Here is a 22415-nt window from a genome sequence, read left to right as displayed (position 1 = left end):
ATTGTGTGTTTAGACCTCGGGATGACAGTGCGAGAACTCTTGTCAAGTCAAAAGTAAGTGGCCAGCACTACAAGTGTTGACAAGCATTGAGATGCAACTGTCTTCCTCCGGGACAGACATCACAGACACGGCCATCAACAACTCCCGAGGTAAAGAGAGTCTAACGATCGAGAACGTGATACTTCCTTGGATAATAACCTCTAGAAAAATCTGTCTGTCTGTTCTAGTTGTACACATGTGTGCATAACTCGGCCATGACCTGTAGGTCATCTGGAGCTGGTCGGGTGGCTGCTGCTGTGGTCGCCTTAGCTTCTTTGTCCATGGATTTGATGGTGAGAGCTGGTCCTGTGGCGACAAACCTGGAGACTACTTACTCCGTTAATGAGAAAAGGATTGGAACTCAATGCTCCAAACTCTAGTCAAACTTTCAATGTGGACGTGATTTCAATGGAGCAGGTAGAAACACAAGATGGCAGCACCGCAGGTGAGAATACAACAACAAACTCATATGACTTCATTTCATGCTAAGAGTAATGAACTCGTGTCACATGATCTGAGTTTAATGAAACATTGTGGGAAATAAAGCTAAAAAAATGTCAGAAACTTCTCAAAACAAAACCGATGTTCAAACAAAATCACAGAAAAGAGAAATGCCATACTAGATGAGTTTGCTCATGACCAAAGAAAACAGTTGACTGAACAAAAATTACTTGACATTCCTTCTCAATCAGTACGAACAATCTGTCTCAAGAAACGGATGTACGCACATGTGTTACAACTTATTGTCAATTAAAATGATTTTTTGAATGATTTTGGTAGGGGGCACGAAAGTTTAAATGTAATCTGTTGTAGCTTAGTCATTGATGCCGTTCTTTTAAATAATGCCGGATATTAATTTGTATTTTTTTTAATTATATAGAGGACTGGACTGGGATGAAAATTGCAGTTGGCGGCGTCATACCCATTCTGATCTTGTCGACAGTAATTATTTTTACAATATACAGTTGGTGAGTGAGACATAATTAACATTACGTGTTGCTTTAGTATTAATAGTTGTATCATTAGACTATTTCAGTTGATGAGTGCGAAATGTATTTGCCAACAGATGGTGCATGGTGAGATGGAGGACACAGGTTTATATGTTAAGTCTCGTACAGATGTTCAGGTAGCTTTTTGGTGTTTGTCTCGACTCAAATCCAAGTATGAACAATCAGATGATGCTGACAGGACTGTCATGGCTTAAAGTGTTCCTGCCAATCACCCTGTTTTATGAACGGATTCATGCAAACAGACAAGCAGTAAACAGGCATACTAACAGACCAAAATAAAGACACTGTGGTAGAGCTAAGCATGGTTAAGTATTAAGCAATAAAAAAATTTCCAAACTGATTAACTACTGCAGTGACATGATTTGCCTTGTTTTTTGCTTGTTTCAGCTGGACTGCGAGAACAAACCCGATTTACAAGTATTATGAGCGAAGACCTCAGCACCAAATGTTGCACTACGATTTTGACAGTAATGGGTAACAGCGGAAAGAAATCAGAGCTTGGATGATTTTGGTTTCTAGCTATGAACAGTGAACAAAACGTTAATATTCTCCTTGATGATGATGATGATGATGGGTGGTGGTGGTGGTGGTGGTGGTGGTGGTGGTGGTGGTGGTGGTGGTGGTGGTGGTGTTGGTGGTGGCAAAAGTTTAAAGCTTCCTACTCCATTGAGGGCGAGCTCAGTGTATTTTTGCATAACCAAAAATAGGACAGAAAATCCTCAAATATATTTCATCAAATACTGTGATTACGGATCAAGGACTGTAGGTAAACTATCTGTTTTATGCGCGAGGCTGTGTGTTACGTGAAATGATGTGTTTCTTCAGGTGTCTACATGTGTGGTCTGCTTATATACACCTTTGCTTACTTTGAAAATAAAGTTAATCAAACGAGAAAATCTTTGTGTTTTCAAGACATTTTTGTACAACTGCTGTCTCTAACGACATCGAAATAGCGTAGTCAATAATAATAATAATAATAATAATAATAATAATAATAATAATAATAATAATAATAATAATAATAATAATAATAATAATAATAATAATAATAATAATAATAATAATAATAATAAAAAACAAGAAGTTATCTGGCATATTGGCGGCGTCAAAGAGCTTTACAAAAAAAAAAAAAAGAAGATAACAATAATGATAACTGTTGAAGTAACTTCCTTATTATCATGCTCTCTATAACGAAGTAAGCAGATGTTGAAAAAAAAACCTGACTTACTAGAGTCCATTAGGCATCGAACTTTACCGGCGCACATTACCTTAAGAATCTCTCATCATTCAGTATGGCTGTCTTTGCTAGAGGACCCACATAATGAGCAGAATCATGAGAATTGGCTGTGTACAAACATACACTACGAAAACCAGATGTACTCTAGTAAATAGATATGTCTGTATTAGTGGAAACCTTTTAGTGTGCATCAAAAGCGTCCTCTGCTGCTGTAGGAGCAAATACACAAGATAATGCACTGATCACTGCAACCTTCAACGAGAACTTTGACCTTTGTCCTGCAGAAGACGACTGTAGCAGCTGATGTTATCCTGACCTCAGCTGCAATACATCTGACAGCTGTGTCTCCCTTTGTGGTATCTGGACAGTGATATGATTGGCCTTGTTCGACTAGTATCAAGACTGAACATCAGACGTCCTTGCCGAGGATCCACAAAGTCCACCACAAACAAGATGTTAGCTGCAAATGAAACGCATGTTAACAGAGTTCTTATGTAAGATTATGACATGGATTTGGGGAAAAGTCTTGCTTGAAAAAGGCAACAGAAATGACTCCATACCCATCAGGCCCTGTGGAGTTTCTCAATCCTAACAGTTACTGTGTATAAGTGCAGCTAATGAGCCACCATGCTTCCTAATGCTTATTTAACTAGAATATTGACGCATGATTGTTTTGTGTCCATTTTGTGACTGTCCATTACTCATATACTTAAATTATCTAACCTGCTACTGATATCTCAATTGGAATTTCCGAAAGGTTCAAACCTCCTGCATAAAGGAAAAGTAGCTTGTGATTACAAATGAGACAGCTGCACATCAGTATCTTGATGAGACAGATGGCATGTGATTTTATATCTGTAAATGTTGTACATGGGTCTAGAAAGGGGAAAAACAATATAATTAACTGTTGCCGGCCAGGAGACTGTGTGTGGGAGAGAGGAGGCTCTGTCTTCCTTAAAGGTGTAGTGTTCACAATTTGCGAAGCAATTTTTATTTCTGAGAAATACAGTTATGATAGGAAGTTGTCAGTCAACGGAATACACATGACAAGAGGCTGCTCGACATGGTTATCAGTGATCACATTGTTCGTTTATTCAGACTGCTTCAGTCTCAAGGCATACAGGTTTGACTGAGACTTTTAGTTTGTTTACAAGTAGGCAAATAACCAGTGTTTTATTTATTTGGGGATAAATGTTTTTTAAAAAAAGTATTTTAACATACACAAAAGTCAAAACAAGGAAATAATCCGAATTAAGTTAAGCTAAAAGCTACAAAGCTACATGGATATTTCTCATCGACAGATTTTTGTTAGCCTTTTATGGAAGTATCTATGTCAAGTGCTCACATTTTAAGTGTAATTTAGACTACGTTCCTAAATCATATTTGCGTTCTGTGAGTGTGAGTGCTGTTTCTCTCCATAAACACTAGCTCTTCGGGTTTCTTTGGATTTTGTAATTTTTCCAAGTCAATTTTGATTTTTTGAGTCCATTGTTTGACCTGTCGTAATCCCAGTGATGTGCTGGACTGTATTTTGTGATTGTGAGATTTTGTTTCACTTCTAAGGCTTCAGATGATCCGTTGACTAACAGTCATTTCGTCCACGACTCCATTTTCACCTCGGTCTAGTTCCTTGTTTGTGTACATGGACAGCGAGATGGACCTTGTGCAATGTGACAAACACTCGCGTATTTGTGATCATTTTGTTTAGCTGGCTCTTGGTTACAGTGCCTGTGTCCACAATAAAATTAACTCTACGAGGAGTTGAAAGAGGTGTTTGAGATAGGGTAGCTGTTAATCGAAACATGCACTGACAAAATTAATATCATTTTTTAAACTTCTTCTGTGTGACATCGTTTATGATGTCCACTTGCAAGAACACATGACAGGAGGGTACATTGTACTTTTTTTTCAGACAGGTCAGTTGAGGATTAACGAGTGAAAAGCAATGCCATCCTGTCCAATTTGCTTAGAAGAAATGCTGCAAGAGCCAGCAGCATGTATCCCGTGTGGACATACCTTTTGCTTCAGTTGCATAACTGCGTGGATGGAACATGATCCTCTCTCCATCCTACCTCCTTGTCCCCAGTGCCGCTTGCCAATTCGTGAAGTGACACAGATTTTTATCTTAGATTTGCCAGGTATAGAGAATAGTTTCTTTTAATTTATAATTATGTATGCTTGTTCATATTCATGTATAAAGATCCATGGATCTTCATTTGATGCCTAGGCCTGAAAAAAATGTGTTAGTACCCTAGTGTGAAAGGCACTTAGAGCTTGGTTTGGACATAAAGCACTATATCAATACTCACTGTAACTGTAAATCTCTATGTTTATTTATGTGTGTGTGTCTGTGTGAAGGAGAGAGATACTGCAGCTGATGCACACATACACAAATTTCCCCGTTCTATTTCTCAGAACATGTTAAATACTTTGATTACAAATGTTAGAAGAAAAGAGAACACTAAGGCTTGAAGCAGTGATGTATTTGTGAAAAGTGTTGACAAAGAAGGAGCAGGAGGCAAGTGGGTGGAGGGGTGCCTGGATGCACTTCCGGCAGGATGTCCTCTGCTTTGCTAATTACATGAGGCGACATTCTACACTCTTGTCTCTTATTTCATGGGTGAGAATTCCTTTACATATCTTTACATTACTTTGTGTATAGGGAAGTGTACTTGTATTTTTGAAAGGAAACATTTTGTAGAAAGCCTTACAATTGAAAGCATTTTTATCACTTCATAATTTTGTTAAACTGTATAACAAAATTATGAAGTGAGTAAAATATGTGTTAAAAAATGCAGTAGTAAGTTCATAGTCTTTTATTTTAGTTTAGTATCTATAGTCATCTGGTAAGAATATGATGCATATAAATAAATATGATAATGTTAAATAAAATGTCTTGACCTTGTGATTGCATTAAGTGACAATGCTAGCTCTGAAGCAAAGAAGAATTGGTTGTTGTTATTTTTATGTAAGAGATGTTATGTAACATATTTTATCATATGCCTGAGAGTTTGCATGTGCATGAACATGCCCTGTGAATTCTCTTGCATGCATTAATTATACTGTGGAGTGTTTTTAATACTTTAGGACTTGACCACCAACCATGACTATTTTACAGAATGGCCTAGAAGGCAGAAGAATAACTTTACAAGAACCGGCGCTTAATAGCTGTCATTGTGCTGCTAGTCCTTCTTCTGTTAGTTCAAGATGCTGTGTTTGAGGATGGACTTAACCGAGGGATTTTCATTTCTGTTATCCTTCTCGTCTTCGATGCCATGAGTCATGTGACTATTGCTGCTGCCAATATACTGGTGCGACCGTTTCCATGCCTTTGTTCCTGTGGACTTGAAATTATAATGGCACTCACAGACATTATTTATAATCTTTTGAGACTTGTTGTCTTGGTTGGTTTCGATTTGGTTTGTATCCCATGGCAACTACTAGGAATGCGCTTGCAGCTATCAATATTATTATTGAATATTTTTATCATATCTTTTTCTTTGTTTTTTGCCTTACTTTAGTATAGTTCGTTCTTCCTATCTTTATTTTATTCTGTTTTATAATTTAGCTATACAGAGATATTAATTACAGGCGCGCAATTATTGGATCAGAGTTCTTGGGAAAAACTGTAAAACACTCTTGGAACACTCTGGGGTCACTTATACTTTTATATTTTAAATTTATATGTGTTAAAGAAAGCACATTATTTTACCATTTTCATTCGAATTTCAAAGAAAATTCTGTGTTTATATGTACATAACTTATTTTTGAATGATAGCAATTTTTGGTAGCTTCTATTTGAAGCTTGGTCAACAAAAAAGTATAGCGTAAAGTATAGTATAACTAAATATGGAAAAATTTTGAAACCATTGTGCCAGCAGTCAAACAAACCAATGTACCTCATCAAAACTGGGAGGAGCACTAGGTTTAGTAATGAAACTGTACAATTCACTGGTTTGATTTCCCTGAAATTTTTTTTCAACATCTCAACACTGTTCATACATTCTTGGTGAAAGAATCCAAAACTTTAAAGTATTTAATTGTCAAACAATGGACGGAATTATTCTTATAAATGTTAACAGCAGTAAGTCAGTAGCAATAAACATTTTGTTTATAACAATAACACAATAATAAAGGATAACTGAAAACTAGAATAAAATATCAAGTATTTGTATGCTGCAAATATAAAATATGCAAGACTAATTTTATAAACTTTTCGCAACATAAGTTGTTTGTTTTTCGCAATAAAAGGACGGATTCGGTAAACCAAAACGAGAAAATATCACAGCTGACACTTATCAGGAATTATCTTCTTCTTCCTTTTCCTAATCGCCCCCAGTGGAGCATAGGGCCGCAACTACACCCGCCATCGGACCCGGTTCTGACCTTCTCAATAAGAAATTACATAAATATATAATTATATACAATTGTAAATTGGTATTGCTTTTCCCATCACTGAGCATCTACACATATATACAATAATTAATTTACATTGGTATATAATTATTACGCTGCAAAAAAAATAAATAAATAAATCAGTACTGTTCGTGTCGAAATTAATTCTTGAACAAGAAGACAAGCATGATCGGTAACAGAGTCACGTGCAGGTCACTCGAAAGGTCGCCTGGACAGAAATACAATCTCATTAGACAGATGTGTCTGCTAAGATGAATTGATTGCTTTTGTTTATTTGCTGCTACACAATCATGGAAAACCTGTTCTTGTTATAACTAAAACCATAAATGATGTTTATACTGTGCACTACGGATAAATTTTACTATTCCGGGAAAACCTACCTCCTGCAGAATGTTCACTGAAGATAGGATGCCTACCGACTCTTGTAATGTCAGGTAGTAAACCTGAAGTCAAAAATAATAAATGATAAAATTTTAAAGTCATCGTAAAAATCCTGTCAATCCCTCATCAATACATGAAGATTAAAACTTGATTTTGCATGAGCCAATTTTTTTTTTTGCACCTGGAGCTACATGTGCTGGACCACTGCTAGATAAATAGTACTATCTCAAGCTTACTTGTTAAACTTTTACAACCTGTATTGTTTACTTTGGCGGTATTTATTTTGTCGCCACCAACTGATACCTTTCTTGGGATGAAAGTGGCATGAAGTACTGTCGGACTCTGAGGTCCCTGACATCCGACATGTATACTTCCCCGCGTGTTTCGTAGTGGCGTGCGGTATCCGGATGGTCACTTGGTCTGTGGCGACATTGTCGTAAGTGAAACCATCCAGAACAGTGCACTGCAACTTTTCGCGATTCCAGAAGCAGCTGACAACACTTTCTGGAAAGAGATTTACAAGATGTGTCTGAAAAGTAACGGGACTGGTGTCACAAACAATTTATTATAATTCCCTACAACAAACTAGATGGTTTCGCCTTCAAAGTAATATCATGACATCTGAGTTGTTGACTTTATGTGCAAGATGATGTTTTTAGCCGTGTATCTCGCCAACAAAACTTGTATACTTGATTTAAGGAAACAGTATATTGCACTCAGCTTTACCAAATAAAGCACCTGGATGTACAACTTTTTGAATGAACAGAGATAGAGTTGCTGGAAGGAGGAACAAAAGAGAAACAGACAATTGGAAGGACCTGCAGGATGGTGTCCGACGTGATGATGTACAGTGAAGTTCTTCTTGGTCTGACTAATGTTTGTTGTTGTTGATGATGATAGCAAAAGTTCAAAGCTTCCTACTCCATTGAAGGCGAGCTCAGTGTTTATTTGCTTAACCCCCTCAAAAAAAATAGGGCAGAAAATCATCAAATATATTTCATCGACTACTCTGATTACCGATCACGGAGTGTAGATAAACTGTTTTATGCGTGAGGCTGTGTGTTGTGTCAAATGGTGTGTTTGTTTAGGTGCCTACATGTGCCGACTGCCTGTATACTCTTTTGCTTACTTTGAAAATAAAATTTATCAAAAGAAAAAAAAACACGTGGTTGACTGTTTGTGGGTCAGTAGGAAAATGAAGTGGACCAGGAGGTCACAACAACAAAGTATGAGTAGAACTAAAGTTTAAAAAAAAGTCAATAACCAGTAAACAACGCCATCTTGTTTTGAGAAATCGAAAATCAGTGTTTACCGATTGGTTTGGCAGAGGATTTTCCAAGAGGGGATTTCGGACTATGAGGGGAGAGGGGGATGGAGAGAGAGAGAGGTAGGCGGAGTACTCAAAGAACCCCCCACCTCTCACAATGGCTAGCCATAGAAACAGATGTACTATACAGTCCCAAAACTAGACCGTAGATCGTCAACAAGTATTTTTAGTTCTCACTGGAGCGACCCGTGAAGCTGCTATCGACAGATCATTGACCCAGAAGTAGGTAATAATACTTATGTTTACATCTAGTGCCATGTGTATGCATCAACAGGCAGCTTATCTAAGTGCGGAGAGGGCGGTCACATCTGCGGGATTTACTTGCCGCTCAAAAATGTTTTGCAGTTGACTGTTGTACACACACACATGCTGTTAGCAGAGCTGATGATTGGTAAGATTTGCATTTTCTGGCTTTTGTTGTCTACTCGAGATATGTACAGTGGAACCTCGGTTAACGAACACAATCCGTTCTGGAAAGTTGTTCGTTATCCGAAATGTTGGTTATCCGAAATGTTAGCAATCCGAAATTTTGTTCGCTATCCCAGACATAATTTAACGAAATTTTTGTTCGTTATCCGAAGTATTCGCAATCCGAGGCGTTCGCTAACCGAGGTTCCACTGTATTAACATAGTTTTACTATACATGCTAGCTTCTGCTGTGTGCCTTGATATATATATATAACATTTTACTAGTTTTGTAGTGCAGTACATTTGCTTAAAAAATTTTTTCATAAAAGTTTCCTAATTCCTAATTTCCTAATTGTGTTGCTTAGTTTTAACTTTAATCCAGCAGCATAAACATTTAACTAGAAAAGCGCACGATGAACAAAGTTGCTGATTACAAACAACACGTGAGAAAGTCTGAAAGAGCAGGCTCTGCTAGGGAGGAGTGAGTAGATATTTGTGAGAGAAAGTGAGATAAAAAAGTGCTTATGAGAATGAGAGTATGTGTGATAGAGAACGTGCGCGAGTTTTCCAGCGCGAGTGTGTGTTCACTTGAGATTGTGTGTGTGTGCGCGCGCGCGAACGCTCGTGCGTGTGTGAGCGTGTTTCAGTGACACACGGAGGGCAGCAATGTTGTTGTGCCGATTATACTATGTAAGCAGTTGCAGGCAGTCTTATATCTGACATTTATTTTCACCTGTTAAGTCGGCCACCTTTTTTTAACCTCTATTAAATATATACTTTTCTACTGTCCCTACGTGGTCGTGTTTATCTGTTCACTGAGGAGCGATTGGCTTCTTTGCTCGCGTCGAGCGTGTGTCTGCTTGTGTGACTGCGAGCGTGCCTGGATATGGACGAGAAGAGAGCTCAGTTGTTTTTGTTACACTGTAACTAAAGTGCTCCGACCTTATGTTGTTAATCTTTTGACAGGAATAGTTAGGATACGGTGGTCAGACAAACAGCGGAGTTGTCTGGCTGGACATCCATGTCTCTTTACATGAATCTTGAATTTGGAGGGCGTGCCACCACTGCTATCACTAATAACAGTATAGTTTGTTTTAACTCTTTGGATAGGTTAAGGCAGCTATTAACATGTAATCAAATATAGTAAACACTACAAGATAAGTCATACGGGATTTCCCGCGGTGACAGCAAAGCAACGCTGTTTACATCGGAGACATCTTGTAGTATTCAGTATATTTGCTTTAATGCCAGTCTATATTTCTCTAACACCTGTTTGAGTCCACTCCAACAACACACATGAGATGCTCAGTCTGTCACCACATAAGCATGTAGGAGGGTCTGGTTAGGTTTCATATCTGTCATTTACTTTCTGTCTCTCCTTCTCAGGTGGCAATGGGTTTATGGTTAAGCTAATCTAGAATGCTACACACCAGCTTCAGATGGTTGATAGTTCGTCTACCTATCTTCTTGGTTGGATCGCCATTGTTTCCCGTCTACGCTGAAGGTAAATCAAGTCTGAAAGGCACGAAAAAAAACTTAATCCTCGATCACCTAGATAACACAGAAATAAAATAAAAAAGGAAATTCACTGGGTAGGACACATGGCATCCTGAATAACAAAAAATAAGACAAAGGAACCAAAAGACTACCCTCTTTTATTTTATTTAATTATTTCGTTGAAATTACCTTTTTGTCAGACTAGTGTGCGAGTTCTAACAGCAAATAACGGAATTACCATCTCAACTTGAATGCAATACTTTATTCAGCTAAGTGTTGAGAGGTCCTCTTATCTAACTGTCAAAACTTCAATTAAAACTTTTGTCCTGTATATCATTTGCAGCACAAAAGGTGTCCTGTAAAATACCACCAGCAGAGGGCATGCACAATGCACAGCTGACTTGTTATTTTCCAGAAGACATCAGTCGTACAAAGAAGGACATCACTGTTTATCACTATAACAGTGATCCTAGTATGTCCATCCTTTTTGTCTTCCTGTGTTGTTTGCATACAAATCTCTTCCTAACTTCTTTTAGATGGGGTTGGTTCTTGTCTCTCGCAGTGAAGTAATTGTCATTCAGTGGTTTGTGTTTTATTTCCTTTTGCTGAGTACAGTTCTTGTTCTCTTTGTTCTTTCTTTCTTTTCTCTCTCTCTCTATGATGCGAACTCTCAAAGGAATACTGTTGAATTTTTGTGAAGTGCAAATCAGAATTGCTGTTCATCAAGATGTTTTTTTTTAGTGTTCAAGGTGTTTACGACTCTATATACAGCTAGGTCAGTCCATTATTTCATATACAAGAATAGATAAATATTCAGGAGTCTTGACCGTAGATAATATGTCTGGTTCTAAAATATCACACTGCATTAAATTGTAAAAAGAGACTCCTTGGCACATAGGTCGTATATCTCTGGACTGTTTGCAGGTGAATTTTCCCGCTTTTAATTCGAGACCAAGACATAAATTCTCTTCTGGTTGAACATCAAGTAAAAGAATAAACGATGTGAATTCTCCTGCTGTAGAAGGTACAAAAAGTTCAAGCTTTGGTGTGGGAAGTGGAGGCAGAGGAGGTTTGCCGCTGACATCCTCTTGGTAATATAGACATTTGTTTCTTGGGTAGATTTTCTTCCAAACCCTGTGCTGGACTGTTTATGGATCAGCGGTAAGGAACACTGTCTTGTGCAGCCTGGATACGAGTTTAACAACGAGGTCTCTGATAACCTCACTCTCCGGATACTAAATGTCTCGGAGAAACACACAGGTAGATACAGTTGCCAGATGTACGGCAGTCGATCACGTGACATCGACTTCTGCTACTTCGAGCTGGAGCGAGGTAACGATGTCGTTCAGAGCAAAGTGTTACAGAAATGTGTTACAGAGCACAGAGGTGGGAGTGGATATAATAAGTGTGATTGTTGCAGGACTAGCAAAAGCCTAGCCAAGCTGTATCTTTCACCCTTTAGTCTGATGATTACTGGAGTACTAAGCATGATTAGCTTTTACAGACTCGATATTTGTTCATGGTTACATTTTTCTAGTTAGAACTACTTTATCATGTTGATGCAGTAGACGATGGGGGAGCATTATCTTTATAAGTATCTCTTTTGTTTATTAACTTTTTAATTTTTTTACGTTGTTTAAGTGGTAATCATCTGGGTTTATGTATGTGTGTGTGATTTACTTTTCATCACAGATAAGAACGTGACCTGCGACATTTCTGTGGTGACAGGTTCAAAGGCTAATTTAACCTGTCACTTCCCCGAGGATGTCAATCAGACACGGAGGAACTTCGCGGTCTATCACGACACTGACCCAGGTCTGTTTAATTTGTTTTACACTTGTCTTTTGTCATTACTGTAACTGCCAGCTAGAACAAATCGAACAATAAGCTTCGCACTTGTTTAGAATTGGACTTTCTGTGTGCATTAAATTTCAGTCATAAAATGCATTTTTAAATCATAATCTTTTCATATCACTCTGTAATACAAAAGATGTAAACTATATCATATGATATCCGTGAATATCATATGTAATAATATGTTATGCATAATACTTATCATAAATATTACCGCTGTGTAATGATATTAAACTCATGAAGCTGTGAAATTTTTAAACTTCAGTTATAATATCACAAGATGTTTCTAAACCAAACAAGCAGAGTACAAGCAAGAAGGAACATTTATGCTCTTTTTGTAGCACATTTTACATCGTAATATGTTAGCTTTGAAGAACAAGCCACAGTTAGCGAAAAGCTTAACCTTAGAAGACCAAACAAAGATAAGTGTTACACAACAATAGACAAATATCTTTCTTCTTGAAATCCGGGTGGATGCTATATAATCGCTTCTTTTTTTCCAGACCCAGTACTTGACTGTCGGTGGGCTGGTGAAAAATGGTTTGTTCTGTTCGCAGTAGGTATGAATACGACAGTGTGGTTACAGATATTACCGTTGTCCAAGTGCCTTCTGCCCCTGGCAACCAGACAAGAAAATACACCTGTCAGCTGTTAGGAACCAAAGCAACGGGGATCAAACCTTGCTTCCTTGGCTTTGATCAGCCCAAGAGTTTTGTCACCCAAAGCAATTTCGGTACGAGTTTGTTGATGTACCTGATAATCACGTGACATTATTTTTGATCAGCAAGAATAAGCTAAAGAACTCTCCTGTTAATGTAGTCGCAAACAATTTGGAATACAATTAAGTTTTCAGCCAATTTTTAACTGTCTTCAATAGAAATGGAATGACAAATGAACACAATCCATATGACATCATCAGACTATGTTCTATTCTCTATCCTTTACCTAATCGCGGTCGTTAGAAAAAAAAAATAGAAGTATGTTCTTCTCGAACATTCATTCTCCTGTTTGCTTCGCAGAATCCTCTGGAACCGAAAAAGACAATAAGAGGACAACTGAAATCGTTGTAAAAATCGTTTTACCTTGGTGATCGTTCTCTTCAGCATTTTAGCCGGTTACTTATTGTGGTAAGTACAAAGGAAATTGTTACTTGTTTTATTAATCACACTAAGGCGTGTGTATTGTACACGGTTCCCAGTCACTTAATCCCCAGACACTTCATCCCCGACACTTCATCCCCTAGACATTCATCCCCAGACACTTCATCCCTAAACAAATCCTTAACTATGAACACTCTATGTCATTTGATCTATAGTTAAAGTTCTATAAGTGTAAATCCTTTCAGTGTCGTCGGGATGAAGTGTCTGAAGTGTCGGGATGAAGTGTTTCTGGGACACCATTTCAAACTAATGTGTTAATCTGTGATCCTTTGTAGACTGTTACTAATGGTGTTTTTGTTCATCGCTATACTTGATATTTTCCATAAGCGCCTTTAGCGTTTGTGAAGTTTCAACTCATGAAGTAGTCAGTGATTCTTCAGAAAAAAAAATTTTTCAATCGTTTTTAAAATGTTCTGAAATTGAAACTTCTTACTAAGTATCAGTGGCTTATAGCGTATTCTAGTTTATGTCTACTTAAAATATTTCTTGTTGATAGCATCAGAAGAAGAGGTGTGAAGTGTGGCCATACGGAGATAAAAAACTGTCTGGACGGTAAGTGTCGATGGTCGAGTCTAGTGTCCAACAAGACACGAACGAATCTCTAACGGAGCTGACAAAGGCAAAAGATGATTCGTTTTCAGGAACAGAATGAGGGCATACTCATAGTCATCGTGCTGCTCATCATGTCTGTGTACACTAAAACGAACAATTATCAATTATTGACAATTCATCACTGATATATTGTGAGGTTTATCGGGTCTTGTTCCTATTACATCATTTAACATAAAATCACATGAACAAATTGCTGTTGATCAGTATCTTGACTTCTGCAGTTTTCCTGTAGAATATGTGTATGTGTTAGAGAGAAAGTGAAATATATATAAATAAGCAGATGTGAGTGACTGCGTGTGTGTGTGTGTGCAAATCTGACTTAGGAATGAGAGAGATGAGCAGAAATATCACATGACCAAAATCTGTCCTTTTTTTACACGTGTTTGTATGCTTTGGTTTATTTAATTTTATACGCATATATATTTTTAAGAGTTTTCAAATGTCTAGAAGAAGGAAAGATCAAGGAGTGATAAAAAAATTAGTTTGTAATATATTAGCTATAAATATGTGTGTTGGGGTGTGAGTGAGAGGTATTGTACATAAAGAGGGAATGTGTATAATATGTATATATTAAAATGTAAAATATGTATATATGTATATATTATGCATATATTAAAAATATGTATAATATATTTTTATGCATTTGTAATATACCCCTTCAGTTGCTGAAGGGAAATAAAGGAATTTAAAAAATCTTGAATCATGAGTCATGTTAAAATTTATTGTAAGATCACCGTAATCATTATATTCAGGGTGTGTAGTTTATGAAAGAGCAGAGAGTGGTCCATAGTGTCAAATGCAGCACAAGTCCAGTAGAGTTAAGGCAGAAACATCACCACTGTCAAAGGCAGATAATATGTCGGTGGTCACTTTAATTAAAGTAGTTTCAGTACTGTGAAAAGGTCTGTATGCTGACTGATCATGGGGGATGAGGTGATGCTGTTGTAAGTAGCCCCAGAGCTGTGTCAAAACCACTTTCTCTATGAACTTTGAGAGAAAAGACAAGTTGGAAGCTGGGCGATAATTGTTCAACACATTGACATCAAGCGTGGATTTCTTAAGAAGTAGCTTCACCAGGGCATTTCAAACAAAGGGTTAGTGTCGTATTGACTGATCGTGGTTAAATTATAATTGATACATCATCCATAGTACAACCTGCCATTGCTAAACGGTAAAGTAGCGGCTGTTAAAGTCCTGGTGGCAGACGGTTTTAATGCTAAGGATGACGCTTCTCTTGAAGTCTCCAGAAGTACACATCAGTCGCAACACAATATCTGATTATTGAAACTTTGTTTTCAACACATTTTCACTCCATGCTGACAAATTCTTGTCTCATTCGAGATTAACAGGTTCAGTTAAAATATTGTATTTTTTATTTTTAAAAGGTCGCAACAGCAAATAAAGTTGTAAAGATTAACTGTTCAATAAATCAAATAAATATCATCTGTTAAACTATGTATAAGTGGACAGAATTCTTTTCAAACTGTTACTTGCACTAGTAGGTATAAGTGGACGGAATTGTTATCAAAATTATTAATTGCTGTAATAGGTATAAGTGGACGGAATTGTTTTTGAACTGTTAATATTTGTAATGTCTTAAGCCCTGGCTTTCAAGTGACAAATAATCAAAACTTAATAAAAGGTGATAAGGGTACAAATAAATAATATTCTGTATGCTGCATAAATACTTTTTCACAAAGTAAAGTACAAATTCATAATCTTTTGGAGATATTGCCTGTTAAAATATCACACTTTTGCTTATCATATAAATTATACATATACAGAAAATGGAAAAACATTTGGCTGCACGTCTCGGAAAAATAATAAGTTTAATGTCCTGGCTTTGGTTAGAATGTAGACAAGAAACTTCATTGCCAGCTTCACATTCTCGTCGCTCGCCACCCAGCAGCTTTTTCATTATGGGCAAATGTCCGTCGTGTGGTATGCAGTTCTTAATTCTAAAAGGCAAACACATTTAATCACGAAATTTGCATGTTTTTCTGCTAACACAAACCTATAATGAATCACTCGATAAGTATTTAAAAATCTTAAATCTTATGCAAGTAAGTATTACAACTCTCACGAACACTTTCATACATGCAAGATCGCGAGCTTTTGAAATTGGTGGGATAAAAGTGTTTCCCATTTAACCAACATCCATACACATTATGAATGTGGAACAAAGTGAATATTGTATGTTAGTACATAATAAGCGCTATAACAAAAATGTAGGACCGCTGTTCTTACCAAGATTAGTTCTTGAACAAGGTAGATATGGAAGACAAGTATTACCAACAAAATAGCCTTCTGCATGCTCCACGGGTCACCTGAAAAGAAATAGTTTTATTACGGTTCCATTTAGTAATAATCTTGTTATTTAAAGTCATAAAAGTTTGTTGAAAATGATTGCTTTAGTGTGTCTGCTGCTGCACAAACAGGGTAATACCAGTTTTTGTTAACAGGTTTTACACTTTTTATTCTATATAGTTTCTATGTTTTGTATTCTAGACATCGTTTCCAGCTGAACTAAAAGCATAGACAATATTACATCTGTAACCAACAAAAGCTGTGTATACACCGTGTAAACATACCTCCTGAAGAATGACCACTAAAGATTGGATGATCGTTGATCCTTTCTGAACTTTTGTTTGGCGGTAAACCTACACAGAAAACAAACACAACAAATGACACAGTTCTATATTCATGAAATAAAACTCGTCAAAAGATTATGTTTATCGTTGTCAATATTGTAAGAAGTGCTTCGATACAGAACATACAAAACAAAATTGATTTTGCTTGCTTAACTGTTATTCACATCTACAGTTTAAACTCACTGACTGAATTTTAACATTTTTTTTTTAGCAATATTTATTTTGTCGCCACGGACTGATACCTGTACTTCGATTAAAGTGGCATGGTGCAATGTCAGACTCTGAGGTCCCTGTCATGTGACATGTATATTTTCCCTCGTGTTTCTCGGGGATGTGTGGCATGGGTATCCGGAGGCTTATCTGGTGTGTGACGACATGGTCGTACAAGAAACCACCAAGAACAGTGCAGTTCATTTTCTCACGATTCCAAAAACAGTGGAGCACAGTTTCTGGAAATAGATATACACACTATTGTCTACATTATCTTTTAAGGCATGTGCATAATGTATGCTTTCAGCATCTTTGTGTCTTCAAAAGTATCAAAAGATTTGAAAGCGTGTTTTAAAGCGTATGAAATATGCTTGCATAAAATTCCTTTTTCGCTAACACCAGGTAAAGACACAGAAGGGTCAAAAGAAACGTAGTAAGTGTTCAGAGAAAAAAAGAATTAAGAATAATAGATGAAAGAAATGTAAAAGGAAAAGTATTTCGAGGGCGGAATTGCAATATTCACTCAGATTTGACGAAAAAGTATCTTGCTCTATCCAATCATTTAAAAAAAAACATAGTTCCCCATTACAACTTTAACTGGATGGTTAAACTAAACAGTAAAATGATGGATGCACATTGAGAAAGTGTGGATGAAGATGGTGACAAGATTTATGGACAGACGAGGATCGGACAGTCAGACAAACCTGGATCATGGTGATCAGCGTGACGATGTACAGTGAAGTTTTTCTTGGTCTGACTAATGTCTTCTGGAAAGTGACAGAACAAGGTCTGCTCCTTCGAAATGTGGCATTTGACCGTGGTGTCTAAAACAACATAAAAATGTATGTTGAATAGTTGAATATCTCTACCTAGTATTCTGTTACACAGGAAGGGTAGGTGGGTACTGATGACCGATAAACTTCATTATTTAAGACTATGTAATATTAGACAGTTCTAAAGCCAATGATGCCCACCTTCTTTAAATCGCAAGGAGGATTTTTACTCCTAGAGACACAACTACAACACCTTACAAAGGTAACAGGGTTGTTTATGAAAGGTATTGAAAGTGCAGATCACACAATGACTGCCCAATGGTCTCAACTATATAGATAAAGAGTTAAGTCTTCTTTGTTTTCTTTATTCGTGCTTCAAGAGAAAAATGAAGATGGCTGTGTTCTGTGGTTAATGTCTTGGTTTTCCTAATTTGCAAAATATATATAGAATAACGTTTACCCTATCAGAAGTTGTTTCATATGGAAGGACTGATAACACATGTAGATTTTATGTTACACAAATTTCTGCCTCGAGCAGTGAATACCTTTCTTGAGATGAAGATGACAGGGTGCGATGTCAGACGCTGCGTTCCCTGACATCTGACAAGTATATTTCCCCGAGTGTTTCTCGACTGCATGGGGTATCTGGACAGTCATGTGGTCTGTGACGACCTTGTCGAACTTGAACCCATCCCGGACTAGACACTGCAATGTTCCACGGACCCAAAAGCAGTCGACCACACTGTCTGAAAAAAGTTTCATAGTTATGATTTTTTTTGGAAGAGTTATGGTTACGTTCACAGATTTTTTAAAAAAGATGTTTCAATAGTTTGAATTATAAAAACACACGATGTACTTTTTTTCCGTCCATAGGTATACATGCATGATCAAGGCTTTTTTGACACAAGCGTACTCTCTCGTTCTTTCTCGCTCTCTCGAAGTTTTTCCCACCAACTTTTCATACACACACACATGTTAACAAAATTAAACGAAAAGATTAAAAGTAAAATGCAGTTATTTAAAAATGGGAAATTTTTCATTGAGCTGAAGAGTTTATTGCGGGATGACTGCAAACACAGTTTTATCTACACAAGTTTAAATTTGTCCAAACTAAGAGATAATAACCATTGAAATGTTTATAAATATAAACTACATCAAATATTAAAATAATCCTAAATTTTAAAGTAATACGTTGTAATATAGCATTTGGGTGTATTGGAATAGGATTTCAATGGATGACCAACATTTTTTTGAAAAAAAAAACCGTGCGGACAAACGAAAACCAGACTGTGATGCTGACTGACCTGGAAGGCCATGCTTGACGTAGTGATATACAGTGAAATCTTTCTTGGACACGCTGATGTCCTCCGGGAAATAACAGGTGAGACTGGCCTCCTTTGAAAGCGTTGCCTCAGGTGTGTGACATTTTACACTGGAATCTGAAACATTGCCTGATTATGTAATATTGTTGTTTGTTACAGCTGAGATCATGAATAGCAAAAAGTGGCGTGTACTTTATAGATTAACCCTGTCGACACTCACATCAACCATGCAGCGACTAGTCTGTCGTTATACCAAGAGAATATTATAGAACTCTATATAAAAGCCATTAAGGTCATGAGAGGGGATTTGTGGTTTCAATCAAGTTTGTATGTTATTTTTATCCAACCCATTCGGCGTGCGAAGAAGTCAATAGCGGTGGAGTAGGAAGCACTTTGGCAACAAAACAACAACCAACTTAGAGTCTAGTCAGAGTTATATCTGGCGATGAGGTCGTCTCCTACACAATGGCAGTAAGACAAGTACGCAGTATTCACACCTTTGCAAGGTGTACAGTCACTGGCACTACTGTCTTCTGAGTCACCACAATCTGTGTTTTCGTAAATGGGTGCGCAAAAAATATGTTCTACGTCTATCAAAAGCATAATAAACAACTGTTTGGAGTTTGTAATTAATGGGTTTATAACTAGAAAGATCATACAGGAAACAGACTGTATAGCAATAAAACTTTTATTCCTAATTCACAATTTTATGTTTGTGATTATGCAATGAAAGTATATTAAAAATAATTTGACTATTTAGTATTCATGTACTTCCTTTTGAAGGTGTTCATGGCATTAACAAAGTGTCTACATACATGCTAGGCATACAGGCTTACATATGCACAAATAAACTCATAAACCGAAAAGAATATTTACCAGCCAAAGCTTTTTCATTTGTTCAACCTTTAGAGATCCATAAAGGACTTTTGTAAGCCTGAGATGTTCACTAAGGTACACAGCAATGTCGACGATGATATTTTTTAGTGTATGGGCCAACATGGTCGAAGAACACTAAGCATGTCAGCAGCCGACATCAAAACAAATTAGTCTACCATCGGCTTGGGTTGAATGTCAAATGCATGTACTTGTATGTGTCCTGTCTATCCCTTAATGGACGTTCTCCACTTGTCCCTCAATATTTGCATTTTTAATGTGATTAACTTAATATCTTAGTATGTTGTTATGAAATGAGATTCTAGATTTACTGAAATTTCGGCGGGCCCAATCAAATATCCGGTCCACGGGCCGTTTGTACCCCATCCCTGCTCTAATACTCTTCTCTTTGTGACTCTTTTAAGATGTCACACGTTAGCTTCTCAAGAAGACAAGACACACACAAGGTATGCGTGGTTTTGTTCGTCCGAAAACAAGCAAAAGTTTGAAAAAAGCAACATTTGTCATTTGTCAGTAGTTAGTGCTGTCATGTGACTCTTCTATTTTTGTGATTATTAATTTGTGACCATTGCTCTATAAGATGACAAACAAGTTAAAGCAAAGGAATCTCATAAATTGTGATATCGCTTTTTTGTTTTTTTAGTTTCTTTGTTTGTTTTTGTTTGCTTGCTCTTTTCCAAATACAGTGTACTCTCTTCTCCAGGAATTTATAACTGTATTAGTGGCCTACCGCAGTTAGCTGGGACACAGGCGATCAGCAACACAACTATGGTAAATGTTCCACGGAAAACGTTGAGAGGAATCATCCTCTACATGTTCTGCTGGTCGCTCTGAAAATAGAAAACGTTTAATTGAGAATCTTCGGTCTAACAGAACTTTGAGTTTTTATCCACTAGTACCCTTGTTTTTAATAGTCCTTTTTTTTCTTTGTCTACTCTCCTTGATCGATCGATCGATCAATCAATATCTGTGAGGGCGTATTTAGGGAGATCTGAGTGTCTGACACACCTCAACCCTATTAAACCTAGTAATATTTTTATCTCATCGCTTTTTGTGATTTTCTAACGATTACTTTATGCGTGTTTAAAGAGTAAGAATGTAGTGGTAAATATTTCAAGAAGTGATCCGCCATCTTGTCATACCACCTCATCGCTGCTACCTTTGTTTGACACGTCTCAACGCTCAAGCTAGAAAATGAACCGGGGGCTTGTAAACTGAACTGTCTGAACATACTTCAAATTAGTTAAAGGAAGGCTTAAATAAAAGTGATGCTGCTTTGCTTGTTCTTAGTATATAGAAATAAATGTTAAGAACTGTATAAACTTCCTCTAATCATTTTGACATAGACATTCTTCGTTAAAACGAGTTACAAGATATTAATACTCTCTTCCAGTCACAAATATAAATTTGTTTATCAACAGACACCCTGTGTATCCGAAGAAATCTGGATAATACAGAGATTTGTAATAAGGTAGCTCAAAATTACTGACTGTATTGTGTAAATGTATGTCAAACTGGTACTTGCGAACAAACTGCAAATCAACGTGTCAACATACTTGGGGGACTGCCTGACTGCTACATGGCAAAGTCTACACCTACAAGGAACGTATCTAAGCTTCGTTGCTACAACAAAATTTTCTCGCCCAGTAATAGTATAGGTATTGCCCGCTGGCATGCAAGAGCAAGAAATCTATTAACTGATCTACGAAACACTCTTAAGTACCTTTATTGTCCTCCCTCCCTTCAAATTGTGTGCGTGCCTGTGCGCTATTGTTCTTATCTCACTCAGGACATAACAGGAACAGTATTCATCAGCTAGGATTCTTTGTCTGAAACTAAGTAGTAACAACACACATTCACTTGTATCCATGCTGGTAAAGAAACAGAAAACTGAAAAATATTTCCAGCATAGAGAATTTAAATATTATTATCTAGGAAGAGTGTCAGACATTGCTCGGGATAGAATTCCCCCAAACACACACACACCCCAGCGCTTGAATGGGAGGTAATACATAATACTGTTTGCGATAGTCCTGACAGAGTTACTCCTCTCGCTCTCTACTGAGGCCAGAGCTTTGATTCTTTTCTGGAGCCACTGACAGCATGAACATTTAATAAAAAGATGAACCTAACCAAAGTATGTCAATTAAGCCTACATTTAATTAACAATTAATATAATAAACAAATGAAAAGAATGTATTTATGACAAATGTAGTTAATATCGGACAAATCGAACGGGTTTCGAGTACTTATGTGTGTGCGATCGAGTGAACATCTACATGCATACACGCGCACGCACGTGCACACACACACACACACACACACACACACACACACACACACACACACACACACACACACACACACACACACACACACACACTGTATACTTGTACACAGAATCAAAAGAACGAAGTAGTAAACCTGCAAATGCATGTTCTGAAAACTAGAACTAGGAATGTCAAATTTTTCATTGTAAAAGTCAAGCAAGCCTAACAAAACAAGTCATCTGATGAAAATTATTGTCTCTTTTCTCGAACACTGTAAGCACAAGTGTTCTTAATTAACATGCTATCAGAAATTCTAATTAATGTAAATGACTTGATGGTTTCATCAGAGTAAAC

The 22415-nt window shown here is 37.1% G+C and overlaps 2 protein-coding genes and 1 long non-coding RNA gene across 8 annotated transcripts; 2 read left to right on the top strand and 1 right to left on the bottom strand.

Annotated features, from left to right (window-relative positions):
* The first annotated feature begins 2913 nt into the window (after positions 1 to 2913).
* On the top strand, positions 2914 to 8054 carry LOC112568290. The gene is made up of 4 exons (XR_003100051.1): positions 2914 to 3409; positions 4199 to 4424; positions 4782 to 4906; positions 5405 to 8054. It is a non-coding gene; the product is annotated as an uncharacterized LOC112568290 (long non-coding RNA).
* Positions 8055 to 8433: 379 nt separating this feature from the next.
* LOC112568279 lies at positions 8434 to 14563 on the top strand. Of its 4 annotated transcripts, none has more exons than XR_003100046.1 (8): positions 8434 to 8801; positions 10205 to 10322; positions 10659 to 10787; positions 11240 to 11647; positions 12008 to 12130; positions 12673 to 12902; positions 13189 to 13296; positions 13826 to 14563. XR_003100046.1 is itself a non-coding variant. In XM_025245516.1 (8 exons), the coding sequence occupies exons 2-6, from the start codon at positions 10238 to 10240 to the stop codon at positions 12822 to 12824; spliced, it is 702 nt and encodes a 233-aa protein (XP_025101301.1). In that variant the 5' UTR covers positions 8445 to 8801; positions 10205 to 10237; the 3' UTR covers positions 12825 to 12902; positions 13189 to 13296; positions 13826 to 14562. The 4 variants fall into 4 exon arrangements, 3 of the variants coding, with proteins under 3 accessions (XP_025101303.1, XP_025101301.1, XP_025101302.1); XM_025245516.1 differs by having other exon boundaries at positions 8445 to 8801; positions 11435 to 11647; positions 13826 to 14562; XM_025245518.1 differs by lacking the exon at positions 10205 to 10322 and having other exon boundaries at positions 8441 to 8801; positions 11435 to 11647.
* A 733-nt stretch (positions 14564 to 15296) lies between these two features.
* Positions 15297 to 21466, bottom strand: LOC112568272. 3 transcript variants are annotated; one of them, XM_025245492.1, is made up of 9 exons: positions 21348 to 21466; positions 20522 to 20621; positions 18880 to 19014; positions 18121 to 18321; positions 17507 to 17626; positions 16835 to 17041; positions 16533 to 16601; positions 16189 to 16268; positions 15297 to 15899 (listed from the first exon to the last, which is right to left on the bottom strand). In XM_025245492.1, exons 2-9 carry the CDS (start codon positions 20595 to 20597, stop codon positions 15894 to 15896), a joined length of 894 nt encoding a protein of 297 aa, XP_025101277.1. In that variant the 5' UTR covers positions 20598 to 20621; positions 21348 to 21466; the 3' UTR covers positions 15297 to 15893. The 3 variants fall into 3 exon arrangements, with proteins under 3 accessions (XP_025101277.1, XP_025101276.1, XP_025101278.1); XM_025245491.1 differs by having other exon boundaries at positions 21282 to 21424; XM_025245493.1 differs by having other exon boundaries at positions 21317 to 21370.
* Positions 21467 to 22415: the final 949 nt, after the last annotated feature.

Source organism: Pomacea canaliculata, linkage group LG7 (assembly GCF_003073045.1).
Source record: "Pomacea canaliculata isolate SZHN2017 linkage group LG7, ASM307304v1, whole genome shotgun sequence".
NCBI classification, from domain to species: domain Eukaryota; kingdom Metazoa; phylum Mollusca; class Gastropoda; order Architaenioglossa; family Ampullariidae; genus Pomacea; species Pomacea canaliculata.
Note: the sequence above shows the minus strand (reverse complement) of the source record. Positions and strands in the feature narration are given on the sequence as shown.

Excerpts from the sequence above, each read along its gene's own strand:
- LOC112568272 (XM_025245492.1), bottom strand. The coding sequence starts at position 20,597 with ATGATTCCTCTCAACGTTTTCCGTGGAACATTTACCATAGTTGTGTTG. Across the intron at positions 19,015-20,521 it reads CTGTGTCCCAGCTAACTGCG|ATTCCAGTGTAAAATGTCAC; the intron begins GTAGGCCACTAA and ends GCAATGTTTCAG. Across the intron at positions 17,627-18,120 it reads TCATCTTCATCTCAAGAAAG|ACACCACGGTCAAATGCCAC; the intron begins GTATTCACTGCT and ends ATGTTGTTTTAG.
- LOC112568279 (XM_025245516.1), top strand. The coding sequence starts at position 10,238 with ATGCTACACACCAGCTTCAGATGGTTGATAGTTCGTCTACCTATCTTC. Across the intron at positions 10,788-11,434 it reads TCACTATAACAGTGATCCTA|ATTTTCTTCCAAACCCTGTG; the intron begins GTATGTCCATCC and ends TTTCTTGGGTAG. Across the intron at positions 11,648-12,007 it reads CTACTTCGAGCTGGAGCGAG|ATAAGAACGTGACCTGCGAC; the intron begins GTAACGATGTCG and ends TTTTCATCACAG.